We start from the raw sequence: 27557 nt of genomic DNA, 5'->3' as shown, positions 1-27557 counted from the left end.
AAAAAAAAAAAAAAAAAAAAAGAACAGTTAAATGTGCCAGGCACGGTGGCTCACACCTGTAATCCCAGCACTTTGGGAGGCTGAGACAGGCGGATCACAAGGTCAGGAGATCAAGACCATCCTGGCCAACATGGTGAAACCCTGTCTCTACTAAAAATACAAAAATTAGCTGGGCATGGTGGCGTGTGCTATAATACCAGCTACTCAGAAGGCTGAGGCAGGAGAACAGCTTGAACAAGGGAGCTGGGAGGTTGCAGTGAGCCGAGATTGCACCACCGCACTCCAGCCTGGTGACAGAGTGAGACTCCATCTCAAAAAAGGAAAGAAAAAAAAAAGTTAAATGTACACCTACCAAATGACCCAACCATCATATTCTTAGGTATTTACCCAAGGGAAAGGGAAAGTTGTGTCCATACAAAGACAATACATGAATATTCATCGCTGCTTTATTCGTAACAACCAACACCTGGAAACAATCCAAAAATCCATCAATAGGTGAATGGATAAAACAAATTGTATTATACATACATAATGGCAACTACTGCCCAATAAAAATTAATGACCTACTGATAAACTCAATAACGTGGACATATCTCAAAATAACGACAAGAAGCCAGCCCCCCCCCCCAAAAAAAAAGAGTACGTGCTTTACAATTCCACTTATATAACCATTCTAGTGTCTTCAGCGGTTTTCTGGGAAAGGGAGAAAAGTGTATGGGAGGGGAGAGAGTGATAACAAAGGCACACAAACAAACATCTTTTTGGAGTGGTGGATATGTTCACCATATTGAATCTGGTAAAAGTTTCATGGGTCTCCACATGTGCCAAAACTTAAACTGCACACTTTAAATATGTTGTTTATTAAATGTCAATTTTAACTCAATAAAGCTGTTTAAATAGACAAAACCCTTTTCTACCTTGGCTTTCCCTGTACCATTCTCTTGATTGTCTAATTTAACTCTCTGACAGCATCTTCTCAGACAGCATCTTCTCAGACTTCTCCCCTCCTTGCCATCCTTGCAATGCTGTCGTTTCCAGAGTTCTGTTCTTAGCCTCCTTTTCACATTCTAATCCATACTCTATTGCAGTGACTTCATCCATGCCTATTACTTCAACTATCATCAATATCTATAGATCAATAACTTTCAAATCTCTTTTGTGCAAGTTTCTCTTTTAAGCTCTACACTTATACTTCCACTTGCCTAATAAATCTACAGATGCTTCAAACTAGACATACACAAAACTGAACTCCTTTTTACTATATACTCTCATAGCACTTTATACTTTCACTTTCATGACACTAATTACATTAATAATTACCATGCACTTCATGAGGGCAAGGGCCATGTCTTGTTCAACACTTTCCACAGATCTTTCGTAATAGCACATTTTATTAAAATGAATCACCTTTCTCCCTCCCCACTTTCAAAGAGGATTCTCCTACCACAATTGACTCAAACTAGAAAAACAGAAATAATCCTGCCTCCTTCCCTTTCCTTACTCAACGGATACCAGGTCCTATTGATTTCTTTCCTGTAAATCTATCTCAGCACTATTCCCACTTTGTCGTCTTCACCGCTCTACCCTTATCATTTCTCAAATACGTAAGTCCCCACCTCCATTTCTGTCTTCCTCAATTTATTACCCACAGTATAGCAGAGTGATGGAGCTACAAATCTGACATTTCTGCCCAATTTGAAATCCTTCAGTGGCTCCCTGCTGTCTTCAAACTAAAATCCAAACTCCTCAATACAGTATAATAGTCTCTCCCTCTCCAGCCACATCTGGACACGACAGAACCCTGATCTTCCACTTTCCAAATTAAAGAACCATGCTCTTTAACCTGTCTTTGGGTGTGATAATCAACTGGCCTGAAATGTTATGTCCTCCCTTAGCCACCTGGTGAACTCACCCCACTGGATCCCGCTCAACCGTACTCTTTTCTCTGACCTCTCTACTCAGAGTTACCCTGTGTCATTATACGCTCAGAGGGCCTTCTCTGTACCTCTATTATATTAATATTGTTGTAGTCATTTATATGTCCACTCCAACAGACTGAATTATATTTAATTTGTATTATGAGTATTTAGCACATAATAATATTGACACTTAACAAAACTTAATTAAAAGATTAAATGATTTAGTATATTTACCCACTTAATGGAAGGGGACTTTCTTGAGGTCCCTTCCAGCTCAGTTACTCTAAGATCTCATACAATGTTCCTCTCTGGTTCCTACTTTCTCTTCTACATATTCTTCTATTTTATCCTTTAACAACAGCTAGTTTCTTTCAGATTAGCCTTCAAAAGAGTGAAACAAAGCACTTTAAAAAGAATTTTTAGGGTGGGCATGGTGGCTCACACCTGTAATCCCAGTACATTGGGAGGCCGAGGTAGGAGTATTGCTCGAGCCCAGGAGTTTGAGACTGGCCTGGGCAACACAGAAAGACTTCGTCTCTATCAAAAATAATTTTTAAAAAGTAGCTGGGCGTGGTGGCAAGCACCTGTGGTGTGAGCTACTTGGGAGGCTGAGTTGAGGCTGCAGTGAGTTGTGATTGAGCCACTGAACTCCAGCCTGGGCAACAGAGTGAGACCTTGCCTCAAAATAAATTTTAAAAAATAAAATAAGCATTTAAAAAACACTTTACTATCTCAATTTTGACAAATCAGGATTTGACACTGTCTTTCTGCTTCTGTATGTCTGCATAATCATCAGATTCCACCTGAATCACACAAAAAAAATGAATTTTGTGTCCCAGATCTCTCACCCATCAGACACCAATCCCACTGTTATTAATCCGGGATCAACAGGCATACTTCTGTCTCTTTCTTGGCACCTCTATCAACTCCCATGCCAATCCCCAAGGACTCTGACAAAGCAAGAGAAAAAGCAAGTGCCAGAAAAAGTAATTGCATAGCAAAAGTCAGGTTTACATTATAAAGTCCCTCAACTGACTGGGCACAGTGGCTCATGCCTATAATCCCAGCACTTTGGGAGGCCGAGGCGGGCGGATGACCTGAGGTAGAGAGTTCAAGACCAGTGTATCCAACATGGTGAAACCTGTCTCTACTAAAAATACAAAAATTAGCTGGGTACAGTGGCACACATCTGTAATCCCAGCTACTCGGGAGGCTGAGGCAGAAGAATCACTTGAACCTAGGAGACGGAAGTTGCAGTGAGCAGAGATGTGCCACTGTGCTCCAGCCTGGGTGACAGAGCGAGACTCTGTCTCAAAAAAAAAAAAAAAATTAGCTGGGCATGTGGTGCATACCTGTAATCCCAGCTACTTCAGCTACTTGGGAGGCTGAGGATGAGAATAACCTGAACCCAGGAGGCAGAGGTTACACTCCAGCCTGGGCAATAGAGTGAGATTCTCTCTCAAAAAAAAAAAAAAAAAAAATTAAAGTCCCTCATTAATTGCTAGAATATCGTGTATAGTAAGCACAGACAATTCTTTTGGTTGACCCCCTCCCAGCATCCATTTTCTCCTTCTTCCTCCCTAACAGATTTTCTACCTTGTATCCACTCCTCTTCCAAGCAGCCTTGTGTTTTGGGAAAGCCAACCACATCCTCAGGCCAAGGCATAGGTCTGGTTGGCTAAGAAGAATTCCACTCATCTCCCATGCAGCCTTGCGTTTTGGGGAAGCCAACCACATCCTCAGGCCAAGGCACAGGTCTGGTTGGCTAAGAATAATTCCACTCATCTTTACCAGTAACTAATTTAGGAAAGGGAATGAACCCAGTTTTGGTCAATGAAATGCAAGGTTAAGTTTCCTGAAGACTTCTGGAAAAGTCCTTTGTCACTCTTAAAAAGAAAAGAGCTGTATGAAGCCAGCATCTGTGTCTCCTTCCTTCCCCTCAGCAAGTATCAATACAAATATAACTATTTTGCACATATTTAAACTAGAAATTTAAGAGCATTTTACTATTTCTTTCAAATAGTAATCAGATGATTAAAAAGCCAACAGAAGTTCTAAAACCATGATCACCTAACATTTACTAGGTAACATATATGACAAAACAGCTTTCTTGCCTTTGCTCTCAAAGGGAGAGTTCTGGTAAAACTCAGAGACAACTGGGTATGTATAAAAGAGAGAAAAATTCCAAAAGAGTACTGATCTTGAGAGATAAGAATAAATGGCAGATGGCAAACTGGTCAAAACATGCGGCTATAGAAGGTAGAATAGTTTTGCTTGCATCCTAAATTCAATCAAATAAATAGTATTCATTTTTTTTTGAACACGTGAAAGCAAAATGTTAACCGTGAAAAATGAAACTACCCTAACAATTGAGCATTTTTAAAATTCTGAATTTTTCCTCAGTCAGGTTTAGGGCAATTTTGATGACAGATCTAAATGCTTTAAACTTTAAAAGCAAAACAGCCTGCAAGATGACAAATCAGACCCTAATCGTGACAACATGGGGGGGTGGTGCCAAAGACAAAGGCCAATTCCTCCTTAGAGTAAACTGCCTTAAAACCTAAAACGGTATCACCTCTTGACCTCCAGATCCGCAAAGCAGCAAAGAGAAAAGGCCCCAAAGAGCTAAATTTGGGCCTAGCACAGTTAGCCATACAGCGATACAGTACCCTCTATTGGTCTAACTGTATCACTGCTACCCTTTAAAATTTTCTAGAGCCAGCAGGAATAAGAAGCATCCCTCAAGTAGCTCTTTTGAGCCCGAAGCAGAAAATCTAGTCACAGGAACGCATGTAATTTGTAAGACATGACTCAGATATGCTTGATTCCATATGCCCAACATGACCCTTGCTTTCACCATAGGAAAAACTGAGTATTTCTGTACTTAAACTCTTTCTGAGAATAGCAAGGCAAGAGGCAGGCATAGCGGAAAGGGCCCAAAATTTGAAGTCAGAAAACCAAGGTTCAAATCCCAGCTAATTCCACTTTCTAGATGGTCAAATCCATCTGCATTTCTGTTTCTCACGTATTAAATGGAAATAATACCTCTCTAGGTTATCATGAGATAACGCACATAAAAATACCTTGCACATAATAGGTACTCAATAACACCAGATTAAATATTTATCTCATGTATCACAAAAAGTTACAAAATGATCAAAATTATAGGTTGCGCAAGAAGAACTGTAGGATTTTCTTTATTGTTGTTCTTGTTTTTAATCCACAAGAAGGAACTATAGGCTTTTCAAGCAAAAATTAAGCAACTTACTGGAGAAGACCAAAGGACTAGGAGTCAGAAGTCCTGGGTCTCTGTTTTGATACTAACCAGTTAAATGACCTTGGGCAGGTCAACTTGAATCTCAATTTCCTCTCCTGTAAAATAGAAGGACTGAATTAACTTGAAACTCTATGCTTTTTAGCAATATCACACAATTAGCAACAGAAATGAATCTAGAATCCAGATCTAGCTCAGTACTACATCAAAATATCTGTAAGTTGTCTCACTAAAGAGAAAGTCTTTGGTGAACACGTTGACGGCAGATCAGGAAAATGGGTGGAAGGAAAGGTTTCACACTGGGACTGAAAAGAGATGAATAAAGGTGATGAGCTTGATGTACAAAGTAACAGATACAAAATGGCAGAGCACAAAAACTGTAAGGAGAGGCAGGTTACAGACAAAAAGGAGTGGGAATTGAAGATAACCTCAGCTATGACTTTCAGAACTAAATTAGGAGAAAATATAATGAGAAAACTATTAATAAACAAATCCAAATGGAAGGAGACCAAGACTTTCGCCACAGGGCAGACAGAAAGGGGGAAATAAAAGTCATTTTCAGGAAGTGGCAAAATTTACCAGCCAACTAACCCAATATAAATGGACAGCAATAAGCTAAGTCAATTTTTAAAGTTTAACGTATTAAAGAACTACAGACATGGCAAATACGGTTTGAATAATAAAGACAACCCAATGCACTAACAGTTTGTTTTTGTTTTTAAGAAACAGGTCTCCTTATGTTGTCCAGACTGGTCTAGAATCCCCAGGCTCAAGAGATACTTCCAAGTAGCAGGGACTAAAGGCACAGGCCACTGCACCCTGCTTCGATGTACTAACAGTTGTAATCAGAACCATGAAAACATCTCCAAGAGCTCTGTTTTTCAAACTGAAGGTACTAAGTGATCTGTCAATGAGCTGTGACAAATTTTTTAATGCAATGAAAATGTCAGAGTAATGCCACGCAGTAAAACTAAACACTATTTTACATGAAACATCTGTCTCAGTTTGTGTGTATAAACACCTATGTGTGTGTTGGGTTGAAACAAAATGTATTTCTTGCTCTGGCTCATGGTTAAGAGGTCTCAAAGGCCGGGTGAGGTAGCTCATGCCTGTTAATTCCATCACTTCGGGAGGCCAAGGCTGGAGGATCGCTTGAATCCAGGAGTTTGAGACCACCTTGGGCAACACAGCAAGACCTCATCTCTACAAAAAATTTTAAAAATTAGCCAGGCATGGTGGCACACCTGTGGTCCCAGCTACTCAAGAAGCTGAGGTGGGTGGATCAGTTGAACCCGGGAGGTTAAGGCTGCAGTAAGCTGTGATCACAACACTGCACTCCAGCATGGGCAACAGAGAAAGACCCTATCTCAAAAACAAAAGTCCCCAAAACTTTGTATAATGGAAGTTTTCAAATATACCTGAAGTACAGAGTCCCCATATACCTATCACCTTGCCTCAACAACTTCTGATCATCTTTTTTCTTGAGTATTATTTGAACTACCTTTACAGACAGAAAGTGAAAACTATAAAGAAGTGATGATAGCAGAGGAGCTATCAAATTTCCTTAAACCTTTCATGTGCAATAAAAAATAAGTAAAATTTAGATTAACCTTTCTATATTTTCCCCAAAGATATTTTTTATGTAAAGGACAAGATTAAAACTTTAGTATTCAGCCAGGCGCGGTGGTTCACGCCTGTAATTCCAGCATTTTAGGAGGCCAAGCCAGGCAGATCACCTGAGGTTGGGAGTTTGAAACCAGTCTGACCAACATGGAGAAATCCCACCTCTACTAAAAATACAAAATTAGACAGGTGTGGTGGCATATGCCTGTAATCCCAGCTACTTGGGAGGCTGAGGCAGGAGAATCGTTTGAACCCGGGAGGCAGAGGTTGCGGTGAGTCGAGATCCCACCATTGCACCCCAGCCTGGGCAACAAGAGCGAAACTCCATCTCAAAAAAAAAAAAAAAAAACTTTAGTACTCAATATGATCTCACAAACGACAAGATGTGAAATACAAATTTCAGACCTTGTTTGTTCTAAAATGTTCACAAATAAAAAGAACTTACGTCTATTATTTTTGTGAGTTTCTATCAATTATTAAAAATGCAGATTAAAAATTTTAAATGATTAAAAATGTAGTCTTAAAATCATGAACAAGTTATCTAGCTTCCTTTCATCATGAATAAACTGAAAAGTTCACAGAAATAACATCAGACTGACAGATACAAGCAACATGATCAAACATTAAAACTTTATAAACAATTTCAAGCTCTTAAATTACTAGATAATAAATGGATTTTTCTAGCATCATATAGTTAATCAGAAAATATTTTTACAATGCAAAAGCATCTACTCAAAAGCATAAGATCAGTTTACTTCCTATTTATTTGTGCCACTAACTCACCCACCATCTCACTGTTAACACTACACAATCAGAGGGAGAAATGAGTTTTGTAAATCAGACATATCACGCTACTTTCTATTTTCTGTTAATTTATTAAGCCAGTTTTTTTTTAACTACAAACAACAAATCCTATTAACTCCACAATGCTGTTTTAAAAAGTGAATATTTTTCCTATCCTAATCTAGTGCCTTAAAGAATTTGAAGAGCTTTCGAATGTCATTTTTTAAACATTTTATTTTACGGAAATTTAAGAACATAAAGAACAGAGAATATTATTGTGAACCCCCACATACCCATCATCTAGCTTCAACAATTTCTGAATGTCATTTTTTTCTAAAAGTCATTTCTATTTAACAATTTTAATGAAAGATTTTTTAAAGCAATACTGAAAAATATTTACATTTAAGTACAACTCACAGTCTATTAAAGTGTTCTTGTCAGTGATTACCTTGATGAGAAAAAAATGCTTTCATAAATATTTTTACATTTAATACAAATCAACTTACTGAAAAAGTTTTAAGAGAAAAGAATTAACCTGAATGTAATCCAATTTCAGAGCTCAAATAATCCTATTTTCTAATTAAATCAAACAGCAAAGCTGATGAAAATTAATAAATACAAAATTAACACAAAATTTTAAGACGCTGAAAAACATATTTTAAAATGTAAAACTCTCACCTGCTGCTGTAACATAAGACATTCTGAAACTGTACATTACATAGGAAAATGAAGCCTTCAGGTTACTTCTCTGGTATACTTGGGATGTTCAGGCTTTCATAGACTTGTGGTTCCTTTTCATACGATTTGTTTTTTTTTTTTTTTTTTTTGAGATGGAGTTTCACTTGTTGCCCAGACTGCAGTACAATGGTACGATCTTGGCTCACTGCAACCTCCACCTCCCAGGTTCAAGTGATTCTCCTGCCTCAGCCTCCCGAGTATCACAACAGGTATGCGCCACCACACTCAGCTAATTTTGTATTTTTAGTAGAGGTGGGGTTTCTCCATGTTGGTCAGACTGGTCTCGAACTCCTGCCTCATGATCCGCCTGCCTCAGCCACTCAGAGTGCAGGGATTACAGGAGTAAGCCACCGTGCCAGGCTTTTTTTTTGTTGTTTTTTGTTTTTGAGTTCACTCTGTCCCCCAGGCTGGAGTGCAATGGTACCATCTCGGCTCATTGCAACCTCCACCTCCCGGGTTCAAGGAATTCTTCTGCCTCAGCCTCCCAAGCAGCTGGGATTACAGGCACCTGCCACCACACCCGGCTAATTTTTTATATTTTCAATAGAGACAGGGTTTCACCATGTTGGCCAGGCTGGTCTCGAACTCCTGACCTCAGGTGATCCACCCGCCTAGGCCTCCCAAAGTGCTGGGATTACAGGTGTGAGCCACCGTGCCCAGGCTCACACATGAATATTAACTAATATTAACTAGAACTGTCCCAAAAGATTAAATTTCAGCTGTTGGTAAACTACCAATTCATAGCCTACCTTACTTAAATCTTAGAGCGCCAAATGCCAACAGGTGAAAGTCATACAATACAATTACGTAAACATTACTAGAAACGCGAAAATATATGCAGACCCACATTATGTTTCAGTTTAAATGATGGCTCTTTTTTTTTTTTTTTTTTTTGAGACGGAGTCTCAGTCTGTAGCCTGGGCTGGAGTGCAGTGGCGGGATCTCAGCTCACTGCAAGCTCCGCCTCCCGGGTTCACGCCATTCTCCTGCCTCAGCCTCCCGTGTAGCTGGGACTACACGTGCCTGCCACCTCGCCCGGCTAGTTTTTTGTATTTTTTAGTAGAGACGGGGTTTCACCATCTTAGCCAGGATAGTCTCGATCTCCTGACCTCGTGATCCGCCCGTCTCGGCCTCCCAAAGTGCTGGGATTACAGGCTTGAGCCACCGCGCCCGGCCTAAATGATGGCTCTTAAAAAGGCTTGCTCCTGCTTGTGACTCTCCTAAGCCTACCTGAACAAACTCACTCCTCTTAAATTCCACTGTTACTTGAACCTCATATGGCATGCCTGGGCAAATTTGATGACTTGGATTTTGTTTTAGAAGCCAGGCCTACTGCCAAGTCTGCTGTGTCTACTCCCCTGACCCAGCAGGACAGCTTTAGACAACACCTTCCTTATTTATGTTACTGCTGTGAGCAAACTACTGCTTACTATCAAATGAGGCTCAACCTACTCAGGTTTCCTATCTTTTAAGAGTAATGTGGGCCGGGCGCGGTGGCTCAAGCCTGTAATCCCAGCACTTTGGGAGGCCAAGACGGGCAGATCACGAGGTCAGGAGATCGAGACCATCCTGGCTAACACGGTGAAACCCTGTCTCTACTAAAAAGTACAAAAAACTAGCCGGGCGAGGTGGTAGGCGCCTGTAGTCCCAGCTACTCGGGAGGCTGAGGCAGGAGAATGGCGTAAACCCGGGAGGCGGAGCTTGCAGTGAGCTGAGATCCGGCCACTGCACTCCAGCTTGGGCGACAGAGTGAGACTCCGTCTCAAAAAAAACAAAAACAAAAACAAAAACAAAACACAAGAGTAACATGACTGCCTTCACTATATTCTGGCTTCTTAAACCTCACCTCTTATTTAAAAGAAAACATTACCACACTGAACCATCTACTACTCAGCTAGCAATACCGAGAGGGAAATCAGTGACACAACTCATTAACTTCTCTTAAAAGGTCCCCATTTTATATATCACTATTTATGACTTTCTTTGAAGAAAAAGTAATACTACATTTTCTTACCAAAAATGTCCTTATGATTCCATTTCATTTAAAAAATAAATATAGAGCAAACCTCAAAAGCAGAATTTGGACTATGCCGTCAATAAAAATAAATACAATTTTAAGCAAAGTTTACTGGTTGTCAAAGAAAGGCAAGTCATTATTATAAGTCGATTCTACAGCTTACTCTAAATTATTATCTTGAACGCTTCAGATACAGGCCTTACTTAACCTCCACAACTTCTTGGCTATGTATATAATACCCAAGTTTTAACTTTTATATCACCTAATAAAACTACTACAGTATTACTTCTAATAGTTAAGAATATATGCCAAAATATCCTTTCTGGATTGGCAAATAGGAACACCTAAGAAAGTACAGGAACAGCTCTTGCAATGATGAATGTTTTTAACAAAAACATGACAATGAAATTTTTTCCTCGATTTTTCCCCATACTTGCTGAAACACATTTTTTCACTAATCTAGACCACAAAATTCTGTTAGTTACCCCTAGAAGCATCTTTGACACATCAGGAAATGTGTCAAAGAAGCAGAGTATTATTCTTCCAAATGAAATGTTAAAATATTTACCATCGACTCAGTCGTCTAATACATATTCTCACTACAGAAAACGCTGACCTAAGGTATGAAAATAAAGCTACTAAGCAGCATCCAAAACGTCCTTCACAGTACCTAATGGGCTGTACAAACACACCATTAAATTTCTACAAGAAACCAAGCAACTTCCTCCTTTTCATACTGATTTAAATATCCAATTATATACTTAAATGTTTAGCAAATCAACCAACTTTCATACTGTACTAAGAACTTAATTCAAGAAAGTGGAAAAATATAATTAAAAGTGTATTACCTTCAGTATTTGATAAAATATAAGAGGTAAGTAACATTTAAAAGACTGGAATTAAACAGATAAAAATGTCTTAAGACCAAATATTCTAACTCATGTAAGGTTTAAATTGCTGAATCTCTCACCTGCCCTAATCTCTTTTTTTCTTCTTTTTAAACTGCTACTGTTTGTAAATGCCCTACTATCTCTCAATGTTTTAATTTAGCATGTGGAGAAAGGTCTAGAGAAGAGAAGGAAGTAAAAAGTAGCCTGTTCGTGTGTGTGCACGCGCGCGTGTGTGTGTTTAAAGAAATGTTGGCTGGGCGCGGTGGCTCACGCCTGTAATCCCAGCACTTTGGGAGGCGGAGGCGAGCGGATCATGAGGTCAGAAGATCGAGACCATCCTGGCTAACACGGTGAAACCTCGTCTCTACTAAAAATACAAAAAAAAAAAGTAGCCAGGCGTGGTGGCATTCACCTGTTGTCCCAGCTGCTGGGGAGGCTGAGGCATGAGAATGTCGTGAACCCTGGAGACGGAGCTTGCAGTGAGCCGAGATTGCGCCACTGCACTCCAGCCTGGGTGACAGAGCAAGACTCCATCTCAAAAAAAAAAAAAAAACAAATGTTCCGGGGAAGTGTGTGTATGTGTTTAAAAGAATTTTAGTTACCACCACTTAAATAGGACGAGGATTGTGCTAAGTGCTTTAAATACATTATCTCATTTACACAAGATAAAACAAAAACCTTGACTACAAATGATAAATAAAAACTGAAAAGTGAGAAAATAAAATTATCTAAGAGACAGTAAACTGGATCAGATCTCCAAGCACTAAGCAAAGTAAAAACATTGTTGATGGCCGGACGCGGTGGCTCAAGCCTGTAATCCCAGCACTTTGGGAGGCCGAGACGGGAGGATCACGAGGTCAGGAGATCGAGACCATTCTGGCTAACACAGTGAAACCACGTCTCTACTAAAAAATACAAAAAACTAGCCGGGCAAGGTGGCAGGCACCTGTAGTCCCAGCTACTCTGGAGCCTGAGGCAGGAGAATGGGGTAAACCAGGGAGGCGGAGCTTGCAGTGAGCTGAGATCTGGCCACTGCACTCCAGCCTGGGCGACAGAGCCAGACTCTGTCTCAAAAAAAAAAAAAACACACATTGTTAATTAAATTCTAGGACAATTTCTAGGAAAGGTTCCTCAACTTGCCATATGAAAAAGTTGTATATTAAAGGAATATCTGAAAAAATTACACATATCTTATCATCGAGTAAACCTCTTACAAAAATACATATTGTAGCTAAGATATTTCTCCCCTTTGAAAAAACAGCAGTAGATAAGATACTACACATAGTATATAGCACATTCCTTCCAGTAACTCTCATTCAGGACTAGAAAGTCAATATTTAGTAATGAACCCTGAGAATGAAACTCGGAATTTGCAAAGTACAGATTATTATAACATCAAACTTAGAGATAAACAATCACTACACTAAAATAGAGTACCAGAGGCTGCCCTTTATAATGGCAAATAATGTTAATGGAATACATTAAACATGTACCTATTTTAAATTCCCTATTTACTGCTGAGGTATATCATCTATTTAGAGTTAGATATTAAGTAAAAGAATGTTTAAAAAAATAGTTTAGTTCATTTTTAACTGGAGAAATCAGAGACAGCACTGTCATCTTATATTTAAAAAAAAAAGGTAGGCTGGTCTGATGGTAGTGAGTAATTAGAATGTATTAACATTAGTGTCACTAAAGTTGGTATACAACCCCCCACTGCTAAATGTGACTGTCTGAAAAAAAAAAAAAAGAAAGCTAAAGACTCTAGGGTCTTAAATTTTCTTTAATAGAAAAAAAATTTCAAAATACCTCTGCAAACAACAGTCTTAAAAAGTCAGTCTTCAGTCACAAATGTATACAACATACAACATCATCAAGCATTATCAAGTCCATCTCACATCATCTAATTTGCACTTTACCAAGCTTGCTTAGGACATTCACTAAATTCAGCCCTTGGCCTGTCCTCACTCTCTATCCAGTCACCTCACTATTTTTCAAAAATCTTTTCACTGTATGGAAATTTAGTTGTGATACAAGTACCCCCAAACCTTTAGAGATGTAAAACCACTGCAGCCCCAAATTACCAAGATGTAATTTATGGAACTCATCAATAAAAGCCAAAGAACTGAAACAACTCTCATCAGTTTCCTTTACCACGAAAAGCAGTGAGCAATGATTCAGAACTTAGGTGTTATTTATTCACTTATTTAACAAAATATTGGGACTGTGTGCAGTGGCTCACACCTGTAATCCCAGCATTTTGGGAGGCTGGAGTTCCAGACTAGCCTGGGCAACATAGTGAGACCTCCGTCTCTATTTAAAAATATATATATTGGGCCGGGTGTGGGGGCTCATGCCTGTAATTCCACCACTTTGGGAGGCTGAGGCAAGAGGATCACTTGAGGTCAGGAGTTTGAGACCAGCCTGGCCAACATGGTAAAACTTCATCTCTACTGAAAACACAAAAGGTAGCCAGGTGTGGTGGCGCACTACTGTAGTCCCAACTACTCGGGAGGCAGAGGTGGGAGAATCACTTGAATCCCGGAGGTCTAGGCTTCAGTGAGCTGAAATCACGCCACCGCACTCCAGCCTGGGCGACAGGGGCGAGACCCTGCCTCAAAAAAGAAAAAAAAAAATACATATATATATTATATATGTAAAAGAACTGTGCTAGGCACTGATAATATAACTGAAAAAGATACAGACACTATACCTGGCCTCAAGGAACTTCCATTCCAGTGAGGAAGAGAACCCAAAAATGAGTTCGGCAAACACACTGATACAACCCAGCAAGGATCTGAATTCTACCAACAATTTTATTCTTATTTTCCACGTTACTGCGTATATTATCCTAAAATCATTTCAGTGAATCCACTTTGTTCCTTCAAACTACATACTCATAATTATGCTTAGTAAAATGAAAACTTATTCTGTGAACAAATAATTCTGAAAACTTCGCTGTGAATATATAACACATCCTCAACAGAATTTCAAAATTAATTGCTATGTGTTCATAGCAGCACTATTCACAATAGCCAAAAGGTAGAAAAAGCCCAAATGTCCATCAATTGGTGAACAAATTGTGTTCCTTTATACACATACACACACACACACACACACACACACACACACACGATGGAATATTATTCAGCCACAGAAAGGAATGAGGTAGTCAGACACAAAAGGTCACATATTATATTATCCTATTTACATAAAATATCCAGAAGAGGTACCATAGAGACAGATCCCAGACTGGTGGCTGCTAGGGTTTGGGAGGAGGGAAGGGAAAATATGGGGCAACTGTTTAATGGATACTGAGTTTTCTTTTGGATGAATAAAATGTTTTAGAAGTAGACAGAAGCAGTAGCTGCACAACACTGAATGCACTAAATTGTTCACTTTAAGGTTTGTTTTTCATATGTATTTTGCCTTAATATTTAAAAAAAAACTTTTAAAAAATTACCGCTTAAAATATTTTAAAGTGGACTTTTTGTCACAAATAAAACTGTGGATGTTTACCTCTGGAAATTTCAGTTATAAATCAAGTTACAGTTAACTCCTTTTAGACCTATTTTAATATCAAAATGGCTTTTGTGTATGGTAAAGATCATTAAAATTTTTTTCATAGCTTTGAAATGTTATTCAATATTTTGGTTGTATATACAATTCCTACTTATGTAGTCACTCAATTCCTTTATTATTCATATGTTTGGTTAACACCCTTACTGATCATATATTTGTATATAATGTGCTTTAATCAAGTTTGTGCCCAATAAAAGTTTGCTGACATCATCAACTGTTTCTCTCTTTTACAATAAAAATACTCAAGCTGTTTTTCTTTCAAGTCCCGATAATCTAGGTACAATTCAATGCTACATTCTTCACAAATGCCACTTTTCTTGTTTCTTCCTCGACTACAAAATGCATCACCATTCACAGATTTCCTAGTAGCACAGTTATTACTTGGACTATGTGTCTCCAACTACTTCTCAAACTCCTTAAGGAGCCTCAGTCCTCTGCATCATCATCATAACACTACAAGGTCCGTAAGAGTGGTTCAACGTAATAGGTGCTCAAATTATGTGAATGGAATTGAAAATAAACGCAGCCAACACATTAACTATTATAAATTATGTACTACAGTGAAAAAGACATCTAGCATATTAAGACTAAAAGGACCGATAAAATAAGTACCGCCTAGAGAATCCTCATGCACGTTCAGGTATGTTTTTCAATGCAACTCTACAGAACAGTCTATTGAACATCAATATGAACATTAAGAAATTCACCTCACATCAGGCAAGAAAAAATACCTTATCCATTTCCTTTGTGAAGTTCGTATGCATATGTAACAGAGAAACTGAACTTAATGAACCACAGTGTTCCAAACCAGGTCACAAAAGACCTCTAAGTCCCCAGTCATCCTGTTTCTATTTCCTGATTGGTCTGACCTGCAAGCATTATGGTGCTCAGCTTGCCCAAGTCAAGATTTCCTTTAACATACCTTCCAAGGAGAGGTTTTTCTTTAAATAAAAATCGACTTCTAGAACTTTCCAGGAAAATTACGAAAAAAGCAACCCGCGATTAAAAAAAAAAAAATCTTCCGGAACACTTTATTCAAGTAAGGAAATCGAGTCTCCAGAAAAGTCCCGTTACAGTTACACTTCGAATTAACTGTGGGTCATAAACTTGCACGAGTGGACGTTAACTCGAAAGCATTCCTCTCCTAGCAAAGTAGACTTAAAGAAACATGTACGTGATTTTTAGAGGGGTCCTACCGTAGAAAAATAAGCATCTTTCAAACGTAAATTTCAAGAAACGACCTAGAATAGATGAAAAACCCGGTGCGCTAACAATTCACAGGGACATTTCCCTTGCAACACACTGGCCAAGCAGCAACAACCCGACGCCACTTGGGCAGCAGCCCGGACCCTGGGCCTCCAAACCCCGATCGTCCCGGAGTCGAGTTCCCCACTAGTTTGCTTCCAGCCAAGCCCGCCACCACTTCCACGTCGCAGCGACCCACACGCCTCCTCAGCGATTTAAATCCGTTTTTAACTCACCACACACACGCGCGCGCGCGCACACACACACAAGGGGTTATCGGTCTCCGGTCATCCAAGGGAACAGGGAGGGAGCCAGAGATCCTGCGACCGAGAAGCGGGGTCGCTCCACGGTCCCGCCTGGCCCGGCACCCACCTGCAGGCCGCGAGCCCGGGGGCGGCGGCGCCGGCGCCCCGTCCTCGCCAAAGACGAGTTTGAAGTCGAGCTCGTCGTGGGCGCCACAGTTTGCAGTAGTCATCGGCGTGGCTCAGGGTGCTGCGGCTCCTCCTCAGGCGGCGGCGGCGGCGGCGGCGGCGGCAAGCGGCAGCAGCAGCTCCTTAACGCCGCTTCATGCCGGGCCGCGCGGGCCAAGAGGTCGCGACTCCACTGCAAACTTTCCGGGCGGGGCCCGCGACGCCGAGGGTTCCGTTCCGAACTAGAAAGCTGGCCGCGCGCCGAGCAGCACCAGGAGCCGCAGCCGCCCGCCACCGGTGCCTAAGCCTCCACTGTCGCCTTAGCCAATATTCCCCGCCCCCCCACAGTCGCCGCCACCGCCGCCGCGAGCGCGCTCTCGCGCCCTGCCGCGCGCCCGGTCCCGCCCCCTACGCGTGCCCGTCCGACCTGGCTGCCGATTGGCCACTAGCGCGGCGAACTGGCGCCGGGCCCCGCCCCCTCACAGGCCTATCGCGTAACTCGGTCTCCGCGAAAAGGAAGTCACGTGAACACCCAGCCCCCGAAGAGCCCAGCTATCTCTCGGGAGTTGTAGTTTGGTCTGCATTCCCTCTGCGATTCCTTCTAAATTAGACGAGAGAAGGCCGATAGCCTCTCTAATTGGATAGGGGACCACCACTGGCCAATGGAGGAGACCTTTCTGCTCATTGGGCGGAGCTCATGTTCAAGAAGGGGTGCCGAAGCACTGAGGTTCTGGGTTCGGTGATGTGGGTACGCATCGTGTTACTCCTGATGGCTGGCTTTAGGGAAGGCATTAGGGCCCCGCAGGGTTACCTGGACACCGCCCACATCCTCATCCCCCCACCTCAACTTTAATGGCTGAGTCTCCAGAGGGCAGGGACCGCACCTAGTGTCCAGCTAGGTTGGGGAGAAACCGAAGGAGGCAGGTTGCACGACAAGTCCGGACCCTGAGCTCGCGGTCGCCGCAGACCCACCCTCTGCGGGGCGGAGCCTGCGCTCCGGTGGCTGCGCCTTTGTCCCTACTAGCGGGCCCCCGCAGCTGCTCCCTAGACGGCGTGCGCGTTTGAGGCCTCGGCGAAGCCCAATGGGCAGGGCCTGTCCCTTGCTGGAAGTTGAGTAGATTGAGTGGGAGAGCCAGTTGTGAGCTCGTACCAATCACAGCTCTGTGATCTCTGTATCCTGGTGCATATCCATGAAAGCAGGAGGGATGGAGCCGCCCAAACTGGGTGTCTGGCAGTGGAGAGGAAGTGACACTGCCTAAAGAACCGTTTTCGTGATCTGCCCCTCTCGGGCAAGCTAGCCTTCCCGAGATGGCCCAAGACGCCTCCTCCTGGGGTCTGGGATGAAGGCCGTCCTTGGGGACTGGGAGCCTGACTCCACTGAGGCAAGGTGGACGGGGAGGTGAGAGAAGCGGGGTGACCGCTTCGCCTAGCTCCGTGCCCCGGGCACAGAGGCCCATAGGGTATAGCATCCCTAGATGCGCGTTGCTGGAGGAACCCAGGGCTGTGTCAGAGGCTTGGGTACAGGTGCGTCCAAGAAATGCTGCCCTCTCAGAGGATACAATAGGTTGTAAAAAAAAAAGAGAGAGAGAGAGAGAGAAAAGAAAAAGAAAAAAAAGAAATGCCTCTCTCACAAGGCCTACAGCACATTCCACACCGCCCACAAAAGCCAGTGGGAAGAGAGGGTAAAGGGAAGCTCGTTGCAGAGGTCTCAATGTCTGGACAGACAGTTGAGCTACCAGGGAGCCCTAGACGTTGGGTCAGGAAGACAGGGAATGTCCAGAGCATCCAAGACGTTCATCTTGTATTGGTTCATTTCTGCCCAGTGTTCTGTACCGGTACCTGTGTTGTTCCTGGGGATTCAGAGATAAATTAAGTCTCCCTTCAGGGGTAGGGGAGAGGGGACCAGCAAATCTATAACTACTGTGCAAAGAAATGAGGGTTATGCCAGGAGCTCAGAGACAGTTCATAAGCCCGCTGGCTGCAGGGCCTTGACAGGGGTTAGTAGGAACTGGAGTGACAGGCAAGAAGTGAGCAAGTTTCATTCCAGGCAGAGAACAGATTTGCAAAGACTTGATGACCAGAAAGTACCTGCAGTGGGCAGAAGCCAAAGGTGGGGCCGGATGAGTGGGCAGAATGCTGCAGGCCACTGCAAAGTGTCTGGACTTTATCCTGACGGCAGTAGGGAGCAGTGGAAGGACTTAGAGCAGGGGATTTACATGGTCAGAATTCTGGATGGATCACTGGATTCAACTGGGACAGGGGTGAATGAAGTTAGAGGAAGAAGATAACAGTGGTCAAGGAGAGGGAACAACTGGCATCAGATGGGTAGAATATCCTTCCTGGTAACCTGTCCTGCCTGCAAATCTCCAACCTTGAGGGCCTCAGTGTGGAACCTGGGGCCCAAATGCCACATTAGCTCTGGAGCCCTCTGCCTCAGGCAGGCTGCTGGTCCACCTATTTGTACCACATGTACCAGGATCCTGATACAGTATAAGGTCCCAGAGGCTTGGCCAGCTCATCTGAAGTCCTTTCAGACATGACTTCACCTAAACCATGGGATCAGCCATCGTCAGACCAGACAGCAGGCAGGAGGGAGACCCTGGGCTAGTCAGCCCCTCCACTGGGAAGGGACCACAGAGAAGCTGTAGATGGCTTGAAAAATTCAACCACTCATCAAATGGTCAGCTATGCATCTATGTTCCCAGCCACTGAGCACCTGGAGAACACTTAGAACAGGTTACATTGTAGGGAGGGTTTCTGATCTGGGGTAAACTGAGAAGCTACCAAGGAATGGTGAGGGCTGGGACATGGATGGGCACCAACTGCAGGAAGGGAGTCACCATGTGTGTAAGAAAGTCAGCAATGGCTGGGAACTCTGTAGCCTGTGAAGGGGCCTGACCACACACACACCGATATGTACATACTCTTTCAGCCTCTGCCCCAGCTAGGGCCAGGACATCCCCCCATGAGCTCTTCCTCAGGCAGTTCCAAAGCTCCTGCAAGTCATCTGGGCCCACCTCCAGCCCTCTGGGAGCCCTGTGAAACCAGGAGGCCCACAGGACCAGTGCAGCAGGTGGAACCCCAGGGTGGACAAGGGCTGTGTGGGTCACTGTACAACCACTCTTTCCTGTATGAATGCCACCCAAGACTGGGAATTAGGGAAAGCCATCTTTATCATCAGCTGTAACAGGACTGGCCCTAAGCACCCATTGTTGAAGTTCTTCAGTGCCCTCTGAGCCATGGGATGACACAGTTTAGCCTACCCCAGTCCCTTATTCCCCATTAGGCAAAACAGGAGCCTCTGAGGAAATTCAGAGCTTAGAAAAGTTCTTCCTCTCCATGCCAAACATCCCCCTTGTCCCAAGCTCTTGTTTGATTCTTCTGTGCCTGCTCCCCAGACCCATGCCAAGGTAGCCACAGGGGACACAAGGACTGCCCTTGAGCAGCTCCCAATCTGGGAGGAGAGGATAAGACCAGCCAACTACAACCTCAGAAAGTTAGTTGCTGAAGTCAGCACAGGGTGCTGAGAAGACAGGGTCAGCACTTTGTCCTCAAATGCCAGGCGGAGGAGTTTGGACTTGGTCCAGAGAGCAGGCTTAAGAGACCCATGGAAGAGTTCTGAGCAGAGTAACACCTGGAAGGACCCAAGTGTCTGGAACTGCAGGTAGAAGAGATTCTTTGCACACAGCCCAGTCTTCCTGCTGTGGCCTTTGAGAGACCTGCCACCCTCTCCAGCCTTACTCATCCCTTCCTCTCATGCTCATATCAAAACCATTTGTCCCCCAAATGTGATGAGCTAAGGGGAAATCCTCAATCAGGCTGGCTGGAATGGATGGATGTTGTGCTGTGGCTACTAGCCCAGGGAGAGGTTTGGGAATCTAAGTGGCCTAGTTTAAGGTGGACATGGTGAGAACAATGGGCAGAGCTTTCAGGCCTAACTGCGCCCCCTCCACCCCCCGTCAGTCCCATCCTTGGGCAGGTCACTTTGAGACCAGGAAAGGCAACACTGAGGTGTGCTAAAGTGAGATCATTTGAGGACCAACATATTCAACCAGGATCTCTGCCAGACATCCTCAGTCACAGAATATATACTAGACCCGCCCCACCTTCCTCCCCTGTGAAGGATTCTCTCCCCAGTGCTTCCCAGGTCCCTCAAAGCCCCCACATTCCAGCCTCTATCTTAATAGCAGACCTACATAGAGCCCAGAAATGAACCTGACCCTGACAGTGGAGGGGCTTCCCTAGGGAAACCATACTGGTGGGAGAAGCGGCCTGAGATCAAAGCCCAGTCCCACTGGAAGGTAGATCTTAGGACACAGTGACTTAGTGGGGTAGGGGACCACTGCAGCCTCTGTCTAACCAGTTCCAGATGGAGCATAAGAAAAGGCAAAGGGGGCATTTTTGTTTTTTGTTGTTTTTTGAGACAGGATCTTCCTCTGTCGCCTAGGCTGAAACACAGTGGTGTCATCACAGCTCACTGCAGCTTCAACCTCCTGGGCTCAAGTGATCCACCCACCTCAGCCTCCTGAGTAGCTAGGACTGTAGGCACAGGCCACCACACCTGGCTAACTTTTTTTTTTTTTTTTTGAGACGGAGTCTCGCTTTGTCACCCAGGCTGGAGTGCAGTGGTGTGATCTTAGCTCACTGCAAGCTCCGCCTCCCAGGTTCATGTCATTCTTCTGCCTCAGTCTCCCAAGTAGCTGGGACTACAGGTCCCAGCTGCCCGCCACCATGCCCAGCTAATTTTTTGTATTTTTAATAGAGACAGGGTTTCACTGTGTTAGCCAGGATGGTCTCGATCTCCTGACCTCATGATCCCCGCCCCCCCCGCCCCCGTCTCGGTCACCCACAGTGCTAGGATTACAGGCGTGAGCCACCGCACCTGGCCACACTCAGCTAATTTTCATATTTTTTGTAGACAGGGTTTTGGCGCATTGCCCAGCAGGCTAGTCTTGAACTCCTTAGCTCAAGTGATCTGCCCACCTCAGCCTCCCAAAGTGCTGGGATTACAGTGTGAGCCACCACGCCCAGCCAAAAGAGGCATTCTGATTGAGATTGTTTTTAGTACGAAAAATCAGAAATAGGCCAGGTACAGTAGCTCATGCCTGTAATCCCAGCACTTTGGGAGGGCAAGGTGGGAGGATTCCTCGAGGCCAAGGGTTCAAGATCAACCTGGCCAACATAGCAAGACCCTATCTCTATTTAAAAAAAAGAAGAAGAAGAAGAAGAAGAAAAATCAGAAATAAATTGTGCCTAAAGCTTGCTGGCTGAGACTGGACCAAGCCTCAGTCTTTCTCCTGAGTAGAGCCCTTTCTCTGGGAGCACTGGTCTGGGAAGTCAGGTAGGGCAGCCTGGCATGGAGTGACCCCATTAGCCATACAGAGTACTATCAAAGGGCCAGCCTATTGTCCTCCAGCCAGCCTCACACAGGCAGAGGACAGTTGATCCCCTCTAAGAGGAGGGCCCTCAGGACAGAAAGGACTAGCAGGGAGTTGCCCAAGGTCAAACAGTAATGGGCTCTGGGAGGCAGTGGGTACTGCGGTATCCTTATCTGCACACAGAAAAGCAAGCGTGGGTGGCAGGGGGGAGGAGGGCAGTGCTGGAACTGAGACAGAGGCCGCACCCACCAAACCCTAGACTCAGAGGCCAGCAGGGCCAGGGGCTGTTGGCTGGCACAGGTGCCTGACCCTGTGTTAAAGTTGCCACAAAACAGTGAGGCTCTGACACAGGGGAGATGTAGGAAATACAGCTTTGACCCAGAAGGGAATCCTCCCCTCCCTACCACCCCAAAAGAGCCTGGAAAAAGGGAGGAGAAGCAGCATGTTTACAGCTGAGGAAGCGGGGGCAGGACAGGGCAGGGACCTTTGGTCAGAACGCCCCTCCCAGTAAGCGGGGGAGGCCCCATGAGATGCGGTAGCTGTTTGTTTGCTTCTCACTGCCAGGAGGAAATTAAAGAGAATATGCCACTTCCTTCCGCCCCAAGTGGGATGAGGAAGGCGGGGGACGGGAGGGACTGTGTGGTGTGATCTGCCAAACATAAGGGCCCCAAATTGCTGTCATCAGCCGCCTCCAGTGCCCTACTGCCCAGAGCAGGCACCTCATCAGGTCTGAGGCTCCAGGCAGCTGTCAGGCTTGAAGGAGACTCCGGGGATCAGACCAACAGTCCCCACCCCACTGGACTAGTCCCTTACTGGGGTACCAGTTACCCTAGTCCTTCTTCCAGATTCCATATCACCTCTCATCAGAACAGACAATTGATGTCCAGCGCGGCACGTGTACCATCAGTAAAATGGGCTTCTTGGGCCTTCCTAACTTGGCCCAAGTCCAGTGATACCCCATTCCCCACCTCTACCAGAACCACAGAGATGGGCAGGGGATCCACTTTGGGAATCTCTAGCTCTGCACAGAGGGTGGGAGTAGAATAATCATGCTAGGACACAAGCCCATTTATGAAGATGCCCAAGGCTAAAGCAGCCAGCCATGGGTGAGGGTAGGGGGTGTCTTTATTGCACAGTACCAATGTCAGGTTGGGGAGGTACCAGCTGAAAAGCTCCTGTTTTCAAAGAGAACTTGACCCTGTCACTCAGATCCACCAAAGGGGCCAGGATCCACCCTTGGGCGGCCCCTGGTCCATGCTTTAGGCTGATGGCCCATGCCAGGACATCTAACTCCTGCCAGGCAAGACCAGCATCTGGTTCATGCTGTGGCATCCACAGCCACCTTAGCACCAGGCCCATGGAGGGGGTGACTAGGGCAGGAAGAGTAGTCACCAGCCTTCCAGGGGGCTCTCTTCACTACTTCCTAAGGCCACAAAGGGCTTCTTGCACAGCTCCCCAGGTTGTGCTAGCTCCTGAGCTCTGGGGCCCCCAGGGTCTTGGTCAGGAGCCTCCCTCTTTCGCTTGTGCAAGGAAGGGCTCTCCTCACCCAGCCGACCCTCAGGGAGGCCCTGGCTCCGCAGACAGACGATGGCTGCAGCCTGCTCCGCCAGTTTCTTGGACTTGTCCCTGGGCAGACAGAGGGCAATAAGGTGGGTGGGCAGGGTGCAGGGCTGTGAGGCCTGACTCTACACACCCTTGGCAGATTCTGACAAAACTGAGTAAGGGATGCCACTGCCCACATACACCATCTACCCAACCCTCCTAGGACCTAGGATAATGCTGGATGCATGGGCAGAATGCCCACTCTCCTCCCCACCCCAAGCCTCCTCTCCTATGATGAGGAAACTTACCACAAGGTAGATTGATACTTTTGTTCAGCAACGGTGACAATGGAGGAGAACAGGCGATCTAGAGGGCGTTGAACCTGGTACAAAGAGAAAAGGAAACACATGGCCAGAGAAATGAGCCCTGTAGGCCAACCTGCTGGGGTCAAATCAAAGGCAGATAAAAGGAAGTATTTCCAACCTAAGTCAAACGAAGGCTGCCTGTATCACATGCTCCTCCCAAGCAAAAGTGCCCAGTAGAGAAAGGCAGATGCACAAATACACAATGACCTCAAGTGTCTGGAGCTGTCATGGACCTAAGCAAAGCCCAGCAGAGCCTTTAGCCGCACATGGCTACGGAGCCTCGTGCTGACATCTGGATAGGCCAGGTCCCCAAAATGAGGAGTCACCAGATGCCAAAAGGGTGAGAAGGGACAAGCTAGGAGCAGAGAAGGCACACCTGGAAGAGGGACCAGGTGACTGGCTGGAGCAAAGGGCTGCAGGGATGAAACTGCAAAGAGCGAGGCATGTGGAAGGGTCTCAGGTTCTATGCTGAGGTGCTGGCTTGATCCTTCAGACACTGGGGAGCTTCTGACTTGAGGAGACAGAAGTTAGATTTGTTTTGGAAAAGTCACTGTGCTGGGGGTGGGGACACAGACACAACCCCCAGAAGGTATAAGCCTCAAGGCCGGAAGACCAGTCCAGATGAGGCAGAACAGCCTAAGGAAGGCATGGCCGCAAGGACCAAAGGATGTGAAGCAAGCCTACCTCACGGTTTCCACCCCAGGGGCACAACATCTGGGGCCCAATTCTGTGCCCCATTGGCTGAGGCCTGATCCAAAAACATGTCTGGGCCAGGCGCTGTGGCTCACGCCTGTAATCCTAGCACTTTGGGAGGCTGAGGTGGGCGGATCATCTGAGGTCAGAAGTTCAAGACCAGCCTGGTCAAACTGGTCAACATGGCGAAACCCCGTCTCTACTAAAAATACAAAAAAGTTAGCCAGGCGTGGTGGTGCGCACCTGTAATCCCAGCTACTCAGGGGGCTGAGGCAGGAGAATCGCTTGAACCTGGATGTGGAGGTTGCAGTGAGCCAAGATCATGCCACTGCACACCAGCCTAGGCAACAGAGTGAGACTCTGTCTCCAAAAATAAAACAGAGTGAGACTCTGTCTCAAAAAAAATAATTAAATAGAAAGAATAATAATAATAATTAAATAAAAAATTTTTTAAAAGGCTCATGACATAATCCCAGCACTTTGGGAGGCTGAGGAGGGAGGACCACTTGAACATAGCAGTTTGAGACCAGCCTGCCTGGGCAACAAAGCAAGACCCCGTTTCTTTTTTTCGACACAGACTCGCTCTGCTGCCCAGGCTGGAGTGCAGTAGCATAATCTCAGCTAACTGCAACCTCCGCCTCCCAGGTTTAAGCAGTTCTCTGCCTCAGCCTCCCAAGTAGCTGGGATTACAGGCACCCACCACCACGCCCAGCTATTTTTTTTGTATTTTTAGGAGAGACAGGGCTTCACCATCTTAGCCAGGCTGGTCTTGAACTCCTGACCTCATGATCCACCTGTCTCAGCCTCCCAAAGTGCTGGGATTACAGGCGTGAGCCACAGCACCCAGCCAAGACCCCTAAAAAAAAAAAAAAAAAAAAAAACAGATTAGACTCTGTTTCCAAAAAAAAAAAGAGAGATGTCTGGCTGAATTGGACAACAGGCCACTGTAAGAGTACAACAGGCCTGTACAGTGGACAACAGGCCACTGTACAGGCCACTGTAAGAGGGGAGGGGCTATCAGCAACTGACCTGGCCACCAGCAGCTTCTCCATGCCTACAGAGAGCAAGGCCAGGCTCCAACCTGGCAGTCTAGAGTTGAGGGTGTAAACCATGGGAGTGCCGTGGCTGGCTGCAGGGCAGGCCACAGCCAGGAACTCACCGTTTCATACACAGGCTGTGCCAACTTCTCCCTCCGGCACCACTCTAGTAGGCACATCTTGGGGGTGATCTGGGCTGGGTATGCTCTCCTGGGGAAAGGAAGGGAAGCAGTTGGGGCTCGCCCACCATCACCACTCCCTCCCTCAGCCAGGGCATTACTCAGCTCCTGACAGGAGCTGCAGAAATGAGAGGAACTGAGACACCGAGCTGCTGCCTTAAGGCTTCTGTGCGTGCTCCCCTGGGCTCCCATTCCTGTCCCACCAGCAGCTTGGACCTGGGTTCTCCCTAAAGGGAAGATGAATTTTGGCATGCTCAGGAAATTGTAGGGGAAGGGGGAATGAACTCCCAGTACTCTGAGGTCCAGCCTGGAAAAACAATCTTCAATATCCAAGAAGGAAGCTTGCCACTCAAGACAAGGTCAGTAGGGAGTGGGTGGAGGTGAGCAATGGAGGTGGTCAGACAATGGTCTCGGGGATCTAGCTCTGCATCCACCCTGATTACGCCTGCCAAGTGTCAAGATCATCTGCTGCAGCCATGGACACATGGAATCTGGTTTCAGAGTCAGCCTGTGACAGGGTGACACGGTGACAGGGTGGGAGGGGTCATATTCCAACTTCCCAACTGGAACTCTCCCTGGCATCTGACTGCCCAACAGCTATCGCCCCACCGCTCCCCCCTCCACCCCTCTGCCAGACAACACTGGCTCCTGTCTGGTCGTGGGGACTGGAGAAAGGCTCAGATCCCAGAGGAGGGCACCATTCAAAGCTGAGTCACAATCTGAGGCGTAAGCAGCTTGAGAGGGCACCACAGGGGTGGTAAGGGGCACTGGGTGTGTGCAGGGCTGCAGAGCCAAATGAGGGCTAGGGTCCTACTCTTGTTTGAGGAGCTCCATGCAAGCAGCCAGCTTCTCAGGGCCTTGGAAAAGCACAGACTTTCAGGAACAGGAGACAAGTCCCCCCTGCCCTGAGTTGTGGGAGGCAGTGAGTCAGGGAAAAAGTAGAGTTCAGTCACCCTTGGGACAGCCTTTCAGGAACTATCTTCCCTGAAAGCACCTTCTATGGGATGCTGAAAATTTAGAACACGTTTCCAAACCAAGAAGACCTGTGGCCCCTACGTTTGACATTAAGCACATACAGCAGCCAATTTGCTGGCCCATTGGGACCCCAAGGGTGGTGGCCCCAGCCCAAGCTGAGGCCAAGCTGGAGACCTACCGGTCAAACTTGACAGCCATCTTAATGACACCAGAGGTATCTTCAGCTGGCTCCCCTGTCTCCTCTGAAGTCCTGGCTGACAGCTTAGCCCGCTGGGCATCCAGCTCCTGTGTGGTCTCCTCATAGAAGGCACCAAGGCCAAAAGCCTCACTAAAGAGGAAGAAGCAGACCAGGGCAAACACTTTAGTGGAGCCAGCATCCAGGGTACTGCAGGACCCCAGGGCCCCACCACTGAGAAACTCCTCTACCACATACAACAAAACACCACCGGGGCCTGGCCATCAGAATGTGCCTCCTGCCTAGCCCTGGGATTACCCTGGACTGGAAGATGGACAGTGAATGTGAACCCAAGTGTGAACACTGGCGGGAGGTTGGACTGGTTGGCAAAAGTTGTAAAGGTCAGCCCCACGACCTGCAGCCTCTCTCCCGAGGGGGAGCACACAGATAGTGTCCCCAGTCAGCCATGACTGAGTTGACCAATGCTGATCAAGCACATGGGCCCATGGGAGGAGGAGACAGAGGCCTGACCACTAAGTGGTTCCCCACTTCTCGCCCAGCCACAGGCAGTTATACATGGGTCTCAGCTGACACTGAGGCACCACCCAGAGCTACAGAGTTATGTGGGGTAGGGACTGAACCTTGGCCACAAGCGAAGGGTGGGAGGAGGGCTCTGGCAAGGGTTTTTCCCTTCTAGGAAACATCTTGAGGGCCGGAAGACTCAAATGAAGA

The 27557-nt window shown here is 45.6% G+C and overlaps 2 protein-coding genes across 6 annotated transcripts in view; both read right to left on the bottom strand.

The window, feature by feature from the left end:
* The window catches only part of NFATC3 (nuclear factor of activated T cells 3), a 151381-nt gene extending 134486 nt beyond the window's left edge, over positions 1-16895 (bottom strand). For all 3 annotated transcript variants that reach the window (XM_023210238.1, XM_023210237.1, XM_023210239.3), the window contains exon 1: positions 16444-16895. In XM_023210238.1, the coding sequence (XP_023066006.1) occupies positions 16444-16546 (103 nt within the window). In that variant the 5' untranslated portion in view covers positions 16547-16895. The remainder of the gene's footprint in view (positions 1-16443) is intronic.
* A 6032-nt stretch (positions 16896-22927) lies between these two features.
* DUS2 (dihydrouridine synthase 2) overlaps positions 22928-27557 on the bottom strand; it is a 53224-nt gene continuing 48594 nt past the window's right edge. For all 3 annotated transcript variants that reach the window (XR_002731253.1, XM_023210235.2, XM_023210236.1), the window contains 4 exons: positions 26829-26978; positions 25619-25706; positions 23710-23783; positions 22928-23485 (listed from right to left, as the gene is read on the bottom strand). Coding sequence is in view for 2 of the 3 variants with exons in the window: in XM_023210235.2 (XP_023066003.1) it covers positions 23248-23485; positions 23710-23783; positions 25619-25706; positions 26829-26978 (550 nt within the window). In the remaining variant the exon portion in view is untranslated. The remainder of the gene's footprint in view (positions 23486-23709; positions 23784-25618; positions 25707-26828; positions 26979-27557) is intronic.

Source organism: Piliocolobus tephrosceles, chromosome 17 (genome assembly GCF_002776525.5).
Source record: "Piliocolobus tephrosceles isolate RC106 chromosome 17, ASM277652v3, whole genome shotgun sequence".
Lineage (NCBI taxonomy): Eukaryota > Metazoa > Chordata > Mammalia > Primates > Cercopithecidae > Piliocolobus > Piliocolobus tephrosceles.
Note: the sequence above shows the minus strand (reverse complement) of the source record. Positions and strands in the feature narration are given on the sequence as shown.